Here is a 13,213-nt window from a genome sequence, read left to right as displayed (position 1 = left end):
ATGCAAATAAAAAGGGCAAAGAGTCATCATTTCATTGACTTTTTGAAGCATTAATCATTACACACTAAAATGAAACCTTAGAAAAACACTCGTATTTTTGAAAAACTCATAAAATATATTTAATAAAAATGCAAAACAACCTTTTGGTGCCCTATTTATGCAAAATAAATGTTATAAGTTTGGACACTCGTAATTTGGAACAAACAATTGGCTAGAATGTGCTGAATGAACGGGGCATTGCAAATTCTTCAGTTAGGTTTTCGTCTTCTCCCACCTAAAAATTAATAATGTAATAATATTATTAAACCACATAAATTATTAAAAAACAAGCACTTCCTTAATTAATGTTGATTACATCTTTAATGCGATTTTAATCGTCTTTGGGCCAACAAGTGGACATGTACTACGTAGTATGTGCTGGTGCCACGAGCTCTACTCACAATCGACCGCTTGCCTATCTCCCTGTGTTAGAATTAGGGTTTGGTTTTCTTGAGGAAGCAGGTGTTTACAGAAGCTAGGTTTTCATGGCCACAGCTTGTGCGTGACCGTCTTATTGCTTTGCAGCAGTAAGCTATGGCGTTGGGTTCTCCTTCTTCCTCGTTGGAGCTCCCTCCCCCCAAAGCTCTTGTGGAGCGAATTTCAGAGCTCGAAGCAAACCACACCTTTCTGAAATCGGAGATGTCAAGATTCATCTCTGCACACGAATCAGAAACCTGTTCAGATGTGCATAATCAATTCTCCTTACTCTCCACATCTAGGGATGAAGGGCATCCCTCCCAGAGGCCATCTCCATCGCCATCGTCATCACGAAGCTGTTTCTCGCAGGGGTTGTCTTCTTCTGTTGCAAAATTAGGGTTAGGGTTGGAAATGGGCTTTGCAGGAGAGTTGGATGTGCAGGATCAGTGTCCCTTGCCGTTGACATCCTGTCAAGATTTCCCTCTTTTGGATCATAGTGGTTCTTCTCAGAATCCTTGGTCTTCTCCTGTTTCAGAATCAGGGTTAGCAAGGTCTTCTGTTTCAGGGGGTTCATCGTCCTGTTCTCAAGAAAAGCTTGCAAATCGCCACTCAGCCAATATCCTGCAATCCATGGGGCAGGCCGTCTACATTTTCAACCTTTCTGCAGAGGTGACCTACTGGTAAGTATGCCATTTGCTTTGACCCTCTTTGTGTGTGTGTGAGAGAGAATGAAGACTGTGATTACTTCTCAAACACGGTCATTTGGACTGGGAGAACATGTTGCTTATCTCTATGCAATGGAGATTAACACATGTTAATTCTGCTTTTCACATGGTAACAGGCACCCGAGACGCAGGCTCTTCCTGTATTTTTTAAACGATAAGGGTTATTGAAGAGAGCTCAATGAAGAGTTGTTTGTCCCTTGGGTATTTTACTGAGAAAATTTAATGTAGAGCTCAATTAAAATCCTTTTTCTCTTTTGTTCTTCTTGAAGAGGACTAATATGGATATCAATTAAGGTTTCTTAAAACTAACATTAGGTATTTTTGTGAAAAGGATTAATATAGAGCTCAGTTAAAGTTTTTTTATTTTTAAAAATGAGTCTTGAGACTAACATAGAGCTCAATTAAGGATTTTTTTTCTTAAGTATTTTGATGAGAAGGATTATTGTAGAGTTCAATGTAGTTTTTTTTTTCCTCTTGCTTTTTTTTTTTGGGGGGGGGGGGGGGATAATGTGTTGATGGAGACTGAAAGTAGGCTCTTAGTTTTGCAGGAATCCAAGTGCTGAGCTCTTATATGGCTACTCAAAAAAGGAAGCTTTGGGAAGCCATATCTTGGAGTTGGTGGTACACAAGAAACACTATGATGCTGCATTAAAGCTACTGAGGACTCTTATGATCGGAGAACCATGGAATGGTCAGTTTCCCTTCATGAAGAAATCTGGGGAGATGTTTGTGGCTGTTATCGCGAATTCACCATTATACGACGACGATGGCATCTTGGTTGGGGTTATTGGAGTCACTAATGATGCCCGCCCATTTTCAGGGCTAGCCCAACTTGATGGGGTTGAACTTCCTTCTTTTGAAGAATTTCAGTATTTAGAAACAAGCAATGCCAAAAAGGAGACCCAACAACATGCGTTCATGTCCCATTTATCCAGCTTTGTAAGACTATTTCACCATATATTTGTTTACACATTGTATTTTTGGCATGTCTTTGGAAAGGTCGTCACACACAATTCCAAGGAGGGGGGCATCACTGCTGCCTATTGCTCTTGGATGGGGGATCTCACCTGTCCAAGCCCCCACCCATCAGCATTTCTAGGCTTGATGTGTAATCGGCCTCAAAGGAAGGATATACATAATTTTAAAATCATGATTTTAGAATGGCTCCTTGTTTCTCTCTCTTTTTTATCCACCTATCTCCTTCTCTTCTCTCCCTTTCTCCATCTGCTTTTCTTCTCTCCCTTTCTCGTTAGTTAACATAAAATTGGCAACAAATTACAAATTAAGACAACGATTAACATAAAACTAATAAGGTGATATTGCACATATAAACAATTGATATTGTACAACAATTTATTATATTTGGTTACTGAATTATGTATAATAGTATAATCCATTAGGTAATATAAAATTTAAATTACAAAATGATTCAAATCTAGTAATTAGTATACTGTTTCATAATATACTATACATAGTTCTTAAGTTATGTATTTGTAACTCTCTCTCTCTCTGTCTCTCTCTCTGCAAAGGAAGCCCTTGTAGAGTAAATTTTATCTTGTTTTTTCAACTTGCTACTTTTAACAATCAGGCATCCAAGGTATCGTCTAAGGTGATGTCCCGATTGAAGCTTGGCACAAGTACTGTCGGGGGATCAGAACCTGGGAATGCTGATATTACCAATCCAGACCAGAGAGGGAGTGGTGACGCAACATCAATTAGTGCAAATCCGCCAACAGCAGCCAAACATGAATCTGATGGAGGCAGTGCAGAAGATTGGAAGGTTGGAGGCCTAACTTTTCTCAGCTCCAAGGCAGAAAATTGGATGGCCAAGAAAGGTTTTTCATGGCCTTGGGGAGGTCATGATCATGAGAGTGGGGAGAAAAAGAGGCGTATGACCTGCAAGTGGCTTTCAAACGATCATATTCAAGGGAGGGGTAATGAACAGGACCACAAATCATGTAGCAAGGATGGACGACTTGAAAGCACCATTCCGAAGACAGAAAGTTCTCCAGAACAAGCAGAACTTGATTATGCTGATGACTCAAACAAGTCAGACATCCTGGAGTCCCCCAGATTTTGGCGATCTATGGACGTCAATGCACCCTTTTGCAGCATTAGTAGCACATCTAGCACAAACAGCAGCTCCCTTCAGAAGATTGAAGAAGAGTATGAGACATTGGATTGCGAGATAGAATGGGAAGCTTTGACTCTCAGTGAACAGGTTGGAAAAGGTGAGATTGTAACCCCACATCTTGGTTGCATCATTTTCAGCTGTTTTCTAGTGCTCATGTGGTTGATGAGAGATACTTATTAATTTTCCAGGCTCGTGTGGAACAGTCTATCATGGTTTTTGGGTTGGCTCGGTAGGTCATGGTCTCGTACTTATTCTCTGGTTCTTAACATTCTTAACTCTGCTAGTTCCCATCGTCATTACAAATCATACCCACAACTATCTACTCCCCAGGCACATGGGGGCACATACATATGTCATTCATACAGGCAAGTGTTTTTTGTGAGCAGGATGTTGCCATAAAGGTATTTACAGAGCAAGAACACTCAATGGAACTATTGGAGGACTTCAGGAAAGAGGTAATATGTCTAGAACCTGTAAACCGTCTATTAAGTTAGATGCACATCTGCTGTTTATGACAGCTTGCATATTACTTATACATGTTGTGTAAGTAGACTTATCTCTAAGTCTATAAACGTGTTATGTACTTTGGTCACAACAGGTGGCTATCATGAAGAGGCTTAGGCATCCGAATGTGGTGCTTTTTATGGGAGCTGTTGCTTCACCCCAACACCTCTCAATAGTGACAGAGTTTCTACCACGGTGAGCATTTTGGGTCAACTATTAGCAACTAATTGGAGGCCTGGAAAATTTCTTACAATTAATGATGGATTGCAGGGGAAGTCTATTCCAGCTGCTGCACAGAAACAATCCAGGATTGGATTGGAGGCGGAAAGTGCGGATGGCCCTAGACATAGTATGTCACTGATTCAATTGGGCACACTTCAATTTTTCTTGACAAGTAGAAAAGACGCTACTCCTGAGATTTTGAGTTGTAAGGATTATTATGTTCTAGCTTGTTTTTGATGGTTTCTGACTCCAGGTTTCTGCTCAGGTTTTTTTGAACTGCTTATTCTAAATTTTCTAAGGAGTTAACTCAGGAGAGTCTCCAGGTGTGTTTAAACAGTATAGCTGGTCTCCGGATATTTAAAAAGTGTAGACGTTTTGACATCCCTCATTTGCGGTAACGGTGTAATAAAAAGTACAGATGGTCTCCGGATGTTTAAAAAGTGTAGACGTTTTGACATCCCTGGTTTGCTGTAATTGTTTCTTTGACATTATTGTATCCTGCCATCACCGTTAGGTTTCAAGAACTTCAAGTGACCTTGAGCTGACTGGAGATCCTTGTGTTGTTGCTGCCCAGGCTAGCGGAATGAACCATCTTCACTGCTTGAACATTGTGCACCGGGATCTGAAGTCTTCTAACCTTCTCGTTGACAAGAATTGGACAGTTAAAGTAGGTGATTTTGGTCCTTTTGCAGAGTATGCTTAATAGCTGTTTGAAAGTGTTGAGTTCTTTACAGTTGCTGTGAAGTTAGTTTTTGTAATTGTAATTTTTGAGTCTTCAGCTAGCTGTGTCTAAGCAGTGTGTTTTAATATATGGATGCAAAGGAATACATTGTCAAATTCACTTCGAATCTCTCTCTCTCTCTTTGGACTACCCCTTCTTGGACCTTAGTCGCTCTGAGCAGAATAGGGTGATCAGGATGGACATCGTGAGGCTAGATGCAGAAAGGACATGGTCCAGCTCCCCCCTACCACTAGGCACAAAGATGGCCCACTATCGGGACCATTTTCTACGTCTCTCCCCAGATGGCTTTGTGACACGGTCTACATACATGGACACCCATCTCTCACATGGCATTCGCAGTGCCATTGGACAGATCCGCACGTCATCACATCAGCTGAGGGTAGAGATTGGCAGATACGAGGGGATGAAGCAGAGTTACACGCCTACATCTCTCTCTCTCTTGTGCTGTTTTTATTCTGCATGCGTTTTGCTCTCGTGTTCCCAGATCTGGTCATCATCTCCGCTGCGTATTCTGACAAGTCCTTGTAGCAGGTGCTCGGAAGAGTGGAAAGTGCTGCCACTTGGCCACATTTTCCATCCTTGAGCTCACACGTCTAAAAGGGGCTAGGGATTTTCACATGGCTTTAAAAGAGGATTCCCATCTCATAAAAAGGGGCTTGGCTGCCCAAAGGGTAGTGTGTGTCCGGTGCCCAACTTATGAATGGTTTACACTTACTAAGCATGAACACATTTTTAATAAGTCCCTAGGCATTTTGATGTGCTCTTTCACACTTAGCCTTCCTTCAAGCTCTCAACTCTCGATGTCCTCAAATCAGCCTCTAAGCCTCCTTTTTACAGTAATTTGGGTCCTGCTTTTGTTGTTACTTTTCTTGTTTTAGAACAAGTGAGAGTTTTAATAATGTACTTCTCCTCCCCATAGTTGCCTAGCAAAAGGGGTATTCACATGAATAACTCTTGACCTCGGTCTAAAAGCACTTTAATAATTGGCCGGCCGGTCACATTACCATAAGTGTGGGCGCTTGCAAACTCAGATTTAGTGGTAAACATGTATGTAATAAACATACTTACCACTTGCAAAACCCATGAGGAACACCATGTTAGTCCCAAACAAGTTTGTGTCCATAGGGGTGCCTAGGCATCCGCAGTCCCATGGACAACACATGCAATAAATCCAGGCATCGTCTAGGAAAACCAAACAATGTCGCACAAATAAAATAAATGTCATGGCACACATATGAATGCATGATGCACATGTAGCTTGGAGAATCACCCAATTGCTTTCTTGTACTTCGAGGTATTCCGCCTGCCATCTTGGTACTTGTCACGTGCATCCCGCACTTGGATGCCACGTAGAAATATCTGTACAGAAGGTGCAGGTTCTGGGATGGTGAACTGGTCCCATGTGAGCCCAGTCCGGGACGAGTCAGCCAGGGATCCATCTCAGTTGTCCGAGGTCAGGTGTGCATTGTCCTGCACAGGAGTCTAAGGTCAGGTGTGCACTGTCCTACACATGAAACAGTGCCAGTCCGCGCTGTGAGTCTCCCTCTGGAATGATGTCAGTGATTCTGTGTATCTGGTTTGGTACCGGATGCCAAATCACTGAGTAGTTAGTTAGGGTTTGCGTTTAGAACAAGGGGCCAGCCCATAGGGCTACCCCGGGTCTTTGTGTGGGCATGGGGATAGTGTGGAACCACCCCCATGAGGGCCAAGAAGGCCCTGGCTGAACCCACCAGCCATGGAGGGGCTGTAGGACAGCCCTAGGGGCAGCCTAAAGGCAGACATTCAGGAGATGCAGCCTTTGTATGGCTGTAGGGCAGGTATGGGTCAGCCCATACAGGCTGCCCAGCCCTCAAATTGTTTGCAAAAGCCTTGCCCAGCCCATCCAGAATCAGGCGCATGATGGCCAGCCATATATGGAACAATGCGCAGCATTTTATGGAATTTATGTGAATTTTTTCAGCATTAAATACCGAATTATTCAGTCGTGGGACATATAATGCTGGCCACTTGGACTTCAGCTGGCTGACTGCTCTAGATGGAGTAGTATAAATAGGAGAGCCCATAATCCCATTTGTTCAGCTCAGATTTCCCCAAGAGCTCAAGCATAAAGGGGCTAGACAAGCCAAGAAGGTGCTAAGCAAAGGGGTGAAGGACTGCAGGTCAAGGGCAGGGAATTCCCAGCCAAGAAAGGTCAAGGATTTCTGTATTTTCTTTCAGATTTACATCATTCTAATAAAGCAAATACACCATCCGTGGTGGGGGCCCTACAGAGGGTATTTGGGACCCAATACTGTGTCCTCTCTCTCTCTCTCTCTCTCTCTCTCTCTCTCTCTTACACAGACATTGTATCAGATCCACCAATTGTTGTAACCTTTTTGGTCTCATAGGTCATTTTGGCCTTTTGAGGACGTTAATATATCATTTCATTTCATTTCTCTCTCTCTCTCTCTCTCTCTCTCTCTCTCTCTCTCTCTCTCTCTCTCTCTATTTTTTGCACATCTTCATTCAGTTTGTGCGTTAATTCGGTCGCGAAAAGAGTGCTGATTTTTGAGCATTGAAGTTACTGATTCTTCTCCGAAGCTTCCGCATGTTACAGTGGTATCAGAGCCTACCTCAAGTGCAAAGATTCAGTAAAGAAACCAGAATTTTTTCTCGCTCGTGTGGTTGGTTTTCAGACGCCGGTGGACTACCCTTTTCGGAGTGACTCCTGTCCCTCGAAGGACGGTTGGTTTTCAGCCTCCAGAGGCCTCCGGACGTCTCCCACACAGATAGTGGATGGTCAGGTTATGTTCCGGAAAGGAAGTGCATTTTTCTGCTATGGCGAGCGTCGACGACGAGAGAGACCAAGAACCATGGGACCAGAGTTCACCAGGCAACCCAGCTAGGGCACCAGGCTTGAGTGTTACAGATATGTTCCAGCAGATGATGCGAGCAATCGCAGACCAGACAACCAAGTTGAACGAGCAGAAGGTGCAGATCTTGGCTCTGGAAGAGCGTACCCGTTCTCCAGCGTCGCGTTTTCCATCTCCTCCTCCCTCTCCTTCCGTATCCCAGATTCCAGATCCTCGACACAGGGGCCCTTTTGCGGGGTCACGACCGCAGCCGAGCTCTTTGCTTGAGTTGTAGATGCGTGCATTGGAGCTCCAACAACGTGAAGACGAAGCCATGCGACGTGTGGAGCACGAGCGTTACCTAGCAGCTTTGGACACGCCAAATTAACACCGACGGCGCCCTCGAATCATTTTCCCGAGAAAACGAACTTCAGTAAGTATAATGGTAAACTCGATCCCACAACTCTCTATTCATGGTTGCATCAGTTTGAAGCTTACTTTGCCGCAATTAGAAAAACAGATACTGACAAAGTGATCTTAGCTAGTTAGTACTTGGAAGGTGTCAAATCCCCATCGGATCTCCTCGTGGAACGCTCCTGGTACGAGACTCGAAACCTGCAAACAAACAAACAACAAGGGGGGTGCAGGCCTGACTCACCTCCCAACCATGACAGCCGTGGGCAAGCCCACAGTCTTGGCTGTCCCCACCAAGCCACGAGCTGAGCTAACTAGGTTGACGTACCGACCAATCTCCACCTCGCGACGTCCCATACCGCCATGAAGCTACCCTCGCGGGCCTCGAGATTGCTGTCGGCCTCGGCTGCGTAAAGCAGGTGCACGTCTGCACTAGATCCAGGCTCCAGACCATAGAGCTCTCACAAATCACGCGAGACTCAATATAACTAATGACTAACCTTGGCCACCCTTTTATAGGCTCTTGGCCGCTCATCGGGCGTCCACACTCGGGCTCCTGCCCGTCCATACTTGGGTGCCCGCCCGTTAGTCTTTCCCTAACTCAGCTCGCCAATCGCCTTGCCTAGCTCCAAGCTTCCCCAAACCTCGAAGCTAGTCTTGCGTGCGTGTAGCACACGGTAGATACACACTGTGCACATGACATACTCCCCTTCCTCTAAGAGCTCACTCTTGAGCTCACTAAAAAGCCAGGGTAATCTCTCTGAAGAGTAGTCAATGTCTCCCATGTAGCATTCTCCTCAACACGATCCTTCCACTTGATCTTGTATTCCGTGATAAGCGTATTATGCAATCTTCTTTCACGAAATCCAAGAATCTTTTCAGGTTTGTGTGAAACAAATGTCATGTCCTCGACATCTATGACTTCTTGAGGAGTAACTAACTGGTCTGTTCCACCCAGTACTTCCTTAAGTCTACTGACATGAAATACAACAGGATGAACTTTCACATGAGAAGGCAAATCCAATTCATATGCAACTGAACCAATCCTTCGTGTAATACGAAATGGTCCACAGTATCTAGGGGATAATTTCAGAGATCGACCTGTTCGTAAAGTCTCGGAATCTTTCGGAACTCGCAAATACACCATCGTTCCTTCAGAGAAGTCTCTGGGTGAACGATGGCTATTAGAATAAAATCTGTCTTGGTCTTGAGCACTTCTAATAGATTCCTTCGCAACTTGTAACATTTCTTGCATATCTTGCAAAAAATTACGTGCTGCATCATGCTGAAGTCCTAATAATCCTACTGTAATAGGTGATCTAGGTTGAAAACCATACATAAGCATGAAAGGACTAAAACCTGTACTCGTATGCTTAGTACCGTTATATGCAAATTCTAACATAGGAAGATAATCCTCCCATGAACTCTGTCTTTTGGATACATATTCTCGAAGCATATCTTCCAAAATCTGATTCACTCTTTCAGTCTGGCCATCAGATTGAGGATGATCTGAGGAACTCAAGTTCAAAGTTGTTTCCAACTTCTCAAAAACAAGTTTCCAAAAATCACTCGTAAACTTAGAGTCCCTATCACTGACTATGTTCTGCGGTAACCCGTTGTCATGACGCTGTGAAAATGGAACAGCACAAGTGTGGGCATGGTGGTTGCTGAGCAAAAAATATTAAATGATTCACATTTGGGGTGCCCGGACAGAGAGAATGATGTATGGACATCTCTAGGTGTGAAGGGGGGAACTAGAACATTAATATTTTAATGTTTTATTTATGGTTGCCCCTAGGCCTTAGTGGCCCCTAGGGAACTTTAATGTTTATTAAAGTTGGGGCCCTAGGACATTTTTGGAGAGAGGCCACTCCACTTTTGGAGTTGCATGCCTCTCTCATCTCTCTCTCTCTCTCTCTAGCTTTTTGGGAGGCGTGCAACCTACGCGCATGTTCTCAAGCGTGGAGAGGAGGAGAAGGCTGGTCGACTGCTGCTGGGTTTTTGACTACTGTTTTCTGTGCAAAACTGGCTGTACAGTCCACGTGTTGCAGGCCGTACAGCCCAGGTGGAGTTTGCCCGTACAGTACTGCTGTTGCAGGTACAGGCGGCGCTGACAGTAGCTGAAGGCGGGTACAGAACTGCTGCTGGTACAGTTGTACGGATAGGACAGGTGCTGGCGGCGCTGGACAGAGCAGGTATAGGCGGCGCTGAATTCAGGCTGCGCACAGGCTTATACAGGTGAAGGAATTTGTAGGTACAGCTGTACGGACATGTACAGTGGTGAACTACTGACCTGTACGGACAGGTACAGTTGGTTCCAGATCTGTTCAGTTCTGAGCAGTAGCAGGCAGTGTAGACAGTCGTCGTCAAGTACAGACTGGTGCGAACTGCTTCACGAGTGCAGAGCCACGAGCTGATTTGGTAAGTTTGAACTTGTCCATCTATCTTTCTTTCCATTGGCTTATGTCTGCTCTGCAGAGTTGTGCTATCTGGCCCCTTGTGAGAGGAGGGGTATGGCAGATTGAAAGGGTGGAAACAGAGATTGGGTAGTGGATGTATGTTTTTTGCTGAGTTGTGGAACCATGTACATGGGATATGCCGGATGTGTGCTCAAGGCTGCCCTGCTGAATAGTCTTGGCTGATCAGAGGGGAACACATAGTGTTGCTTTCGTGGGACACAGATCTGTGTGTGTGAATCCTCTGTGCTAAGAGGTCTTGTGGGCTGCCAGATTGGACATACAGGTGTATTCCCCTGGCTGGTTTTGTTGTACTCAGCTTTACATCTTTTTGAAATTGAATAAAGAAATACCGCAAGGGGCGCCAAGCTTTGGGGCCAACAGGTGTCGGTTTTATTTCAGATTTGGGGCACTCTAGCTCCAATCAAATTTGTTTTTATATCTGGTCTACAAGTGGAAGGATGACTGCTAGTCTACCGCACTTTGGTTTCTACCAGAGGCCGGTTTCAAGCTTCCGTCCCCAGGACCTATCATCAACTTTCTTAAGGGGGTGAGCTCGTGGTTGGCTGGAGGAAAGTCATCGCTGAAAAATTCAGCAACATGTCTGATACAGAAGACGAGTACTTTTATCATGAAGAGGAAGAGCAAGAGACCCATAGTCACAGGGGACGGCGGGGACGGAGCCTAGGAACGCTGGGACGCCGAAACGGGACGGCGCAGGGACGGGGACGGACGGACGTCCCCCGACGGGCGTTTCAAGCAGGGGACGGCGCAGGGACGGGGGACGGTTGTCGGGGACGGCCTGTGTGGGGCGTTGCGCCTGCGCCTGCGCCCGTTTCTGGCCGTTGCGCCTGCCTGCCTTCGTAGCCGTTTATGGCTGTTGGGCCTGGGCTCTTCTAGCCGTTTATGGCTGTTGGGCCTGGGCTCTTCTAGCCGTTTATGGCTGTTGGGCCTTGGCCCTCTCTCTCTCTCTTGCCCTTGAGGCTTTCCTCTCTCTCTTGCCTATCTATATAAGAGCCCACCTCTACAAGGCAACAAGCACACACAAGTTCATTGCTCATTGCTCAAGCTTTCAAGGCTCAAGCTCCTTGAATCTTCTCTCTTCCAACTTCCAAGTTCCAAGCTCTAGGGCCTAGGCTCTCACGGTCTCACCTCTCCCTCAAGCCTCTTGAGTCTTCCATTTTTTTTTTGTTCAGTACTTTTTCATTTTGTTGGGATGACAGAGGATACCCCATACAGGTACTCCGATTTGTCTCATAGGCCGAGTTCGGTCTTTTGGAAGACGTTAATAAAATCTTTCTTTCTTTCTTTCTTTCTCTCTCTCTCTCATTCCTCAAGGCTCTCTCTCTCTCTCTCTCTCTCTCTCTCTCTCTCTCATTCCTCAAGGCTCAAGAGTCAAGCCATCTTCAACCATGGCATCCTCCTCACGTGCCGGGGCTTCTCGTAGAAGGACAACGGGATGGACATGGTGGGAGGAGGTAAACTACACCACATCCGTTCATGGAGGCGGTTCTCGGCCATGGGTATGCAAGCTTTGCCCATACCGGCGAACGGGTGGCGCCGACAAAGTGCGAGCCCACCTCTTGCATGAGAGTGGGCATGAGGTGAGGTTTTGCACGAATGTCACGCCCGAGAAGAGACGGGAACTTCTTGACAAGCTTAGCGTCTACGAAGCGGTCGAAGCGACGAGAAGGACACCACGAGTGGCCGTGGATCCCGCGACGATGGGGAGAGGAACTCAAGCCTCTACCATGGAGTCATGTGGTGGATCGGGATCATGCACACCATCACCTTCGCCATCAAGTCGGAATGTTACTCCATCCACGACACCGGCACCCTCCATCTCCACGGCCTCTCAATCATTACGTGGCCCACGGCGACAATCTACACTTGGGGAGAATTGGAACCCCAAGTTGAAGGAGGAGGTGGATATGGCGGTGGCCCGCTTCTTCTTCCACGACCACATTGCCTTTCAAGCGGCTAGGTAAGTGCAATCGATCATTGCCAATTCATCATTCATGTTTTCATCATCCTAGTCCCCTTCTCATTAGTAAATTACTTTCTTGAATAGGTCGGAATACTTCAAGGTAATGGTTAAGAAGATTAGAGAGTATGGCTCAACCTATACGCCCCCCTCATCCGAGAGCTTGCGCACTACATTGCTCGACAAGGAGAAGCGCATTGTAGAGCAAGCGGCCGACAACACAAAGCGGCAATGGGAGAGGAACGGAGTCTCCCTCATTGTGGATGGATGGAGTGACACCCGCAAGAGGAGTATTCACGGCATGGTTGCATATTCCCGTGGAGAGATGTACTTCATCTCATCTCATGATGCATCCGGCATTGGGAAGAGCGCGGATGTGCTTGCGGCGGAGTGGGCTACCACCATGGAGATCGTTGGTCCCGAGCATGTAGTGGGCTTTGTTGTGGATGGGGAGCCTTCCAATAGGGCGGCGGGAGCTATTCTCCAAAGTATGTATGGACATGTCACGGTGTCCTTTTGTATGGCTCATTGCCTAAACAACCTCCTTAAGGACATCGGGGCATTACCATGGATCAGCCCGCTCATTGAGGAGGCCAACACCATGGTCTCCTTTGTCCTCAACCACCAAAGACTTCGGCATGAGTTCAACAAGAGGTCCTGTCTCTCTCTCCTCAAATATTCCGACACCCGGTTTGCCTACAACTTTCTCATGTTGGGCCGGTTGAAGGATTGTAGTGGTGCTTTG

General features: G+C 45.9%; 1 protein-coding gene across 11 annotated transcripts in view; it reads left to right on the top strand.

Annotated features, from left to right (window-relative positions):
• Positions 1-382: 382 nt before the first annotated feature.
• Positions 383-13,213, top strand: part of LOC147628482 (uncharacterized) — a 69,707-nt gene continuing 56,876 nt past the window's right edge. For 4 of the 11 annotated variants that reach the window (XR_015268118.1, XR_015268119.1, XR_015268117.1 and 1 more), the window contains exons 1-8: positions 383-1,136; positions 1,730-2,120; positions 2,770-3,412; positions 3,504-3,544; positions 3,702-3,770; positions 3,914-4,014; positions 4,090-4,168; positions 4,616-4,708. Coding sequence is in view for 5 of the 11 variants with exons in the window: in XM_086813639.1 (XP_086669765.1) it covers positions 574-1,136; positions 1,730-2,120; positions 2,770-3,412; positions 3,504-3,544; positions 3,702-3,770; positions 3,914-4,014; positions 4,090-4,168; positions 4,616-4,708 (1,980 nt within the window). In the remaining 6 variants the exon portion in view is untranslated. Of the gene's footprint in view, positions 1,137-1,729; positions 2,121-2,769; positions 3,413-3,503; positions 3,545-3,701; positions 3,771-3,913; positions 4,015-4,089; positions 4,169-4,306; positions 4,465-4,615; positions 4,709-13,213 lie in introns of those variants that run through there. The other 7 variants (XR_015268121.1, XR_015268122.1, XR_015268120.1 and 4 more) reach the window with 5 other exon arrangements.

The sequence above is a fragment of the Cibotium barometz genome, chromosome 19 (genome assembly GCF_041138505.1).
Source record: "Cibotium barometz isolate CiBa-2024 chromosome 19, ASM4113850v1, whole genome shotgun sequence".
Lineage (NCBI taxonomy): Eukaryota > Viridiplantae > Streptophyta > Polypodiopsida > Cyatheales > Cibotiaceae > Cibotium > Cibotium barometz.
The sequence above is the reverse complement of the archived record's forward strand: the minus strand, read 5'-3'. Positions and strand labels throughout refer to the sequence as shown.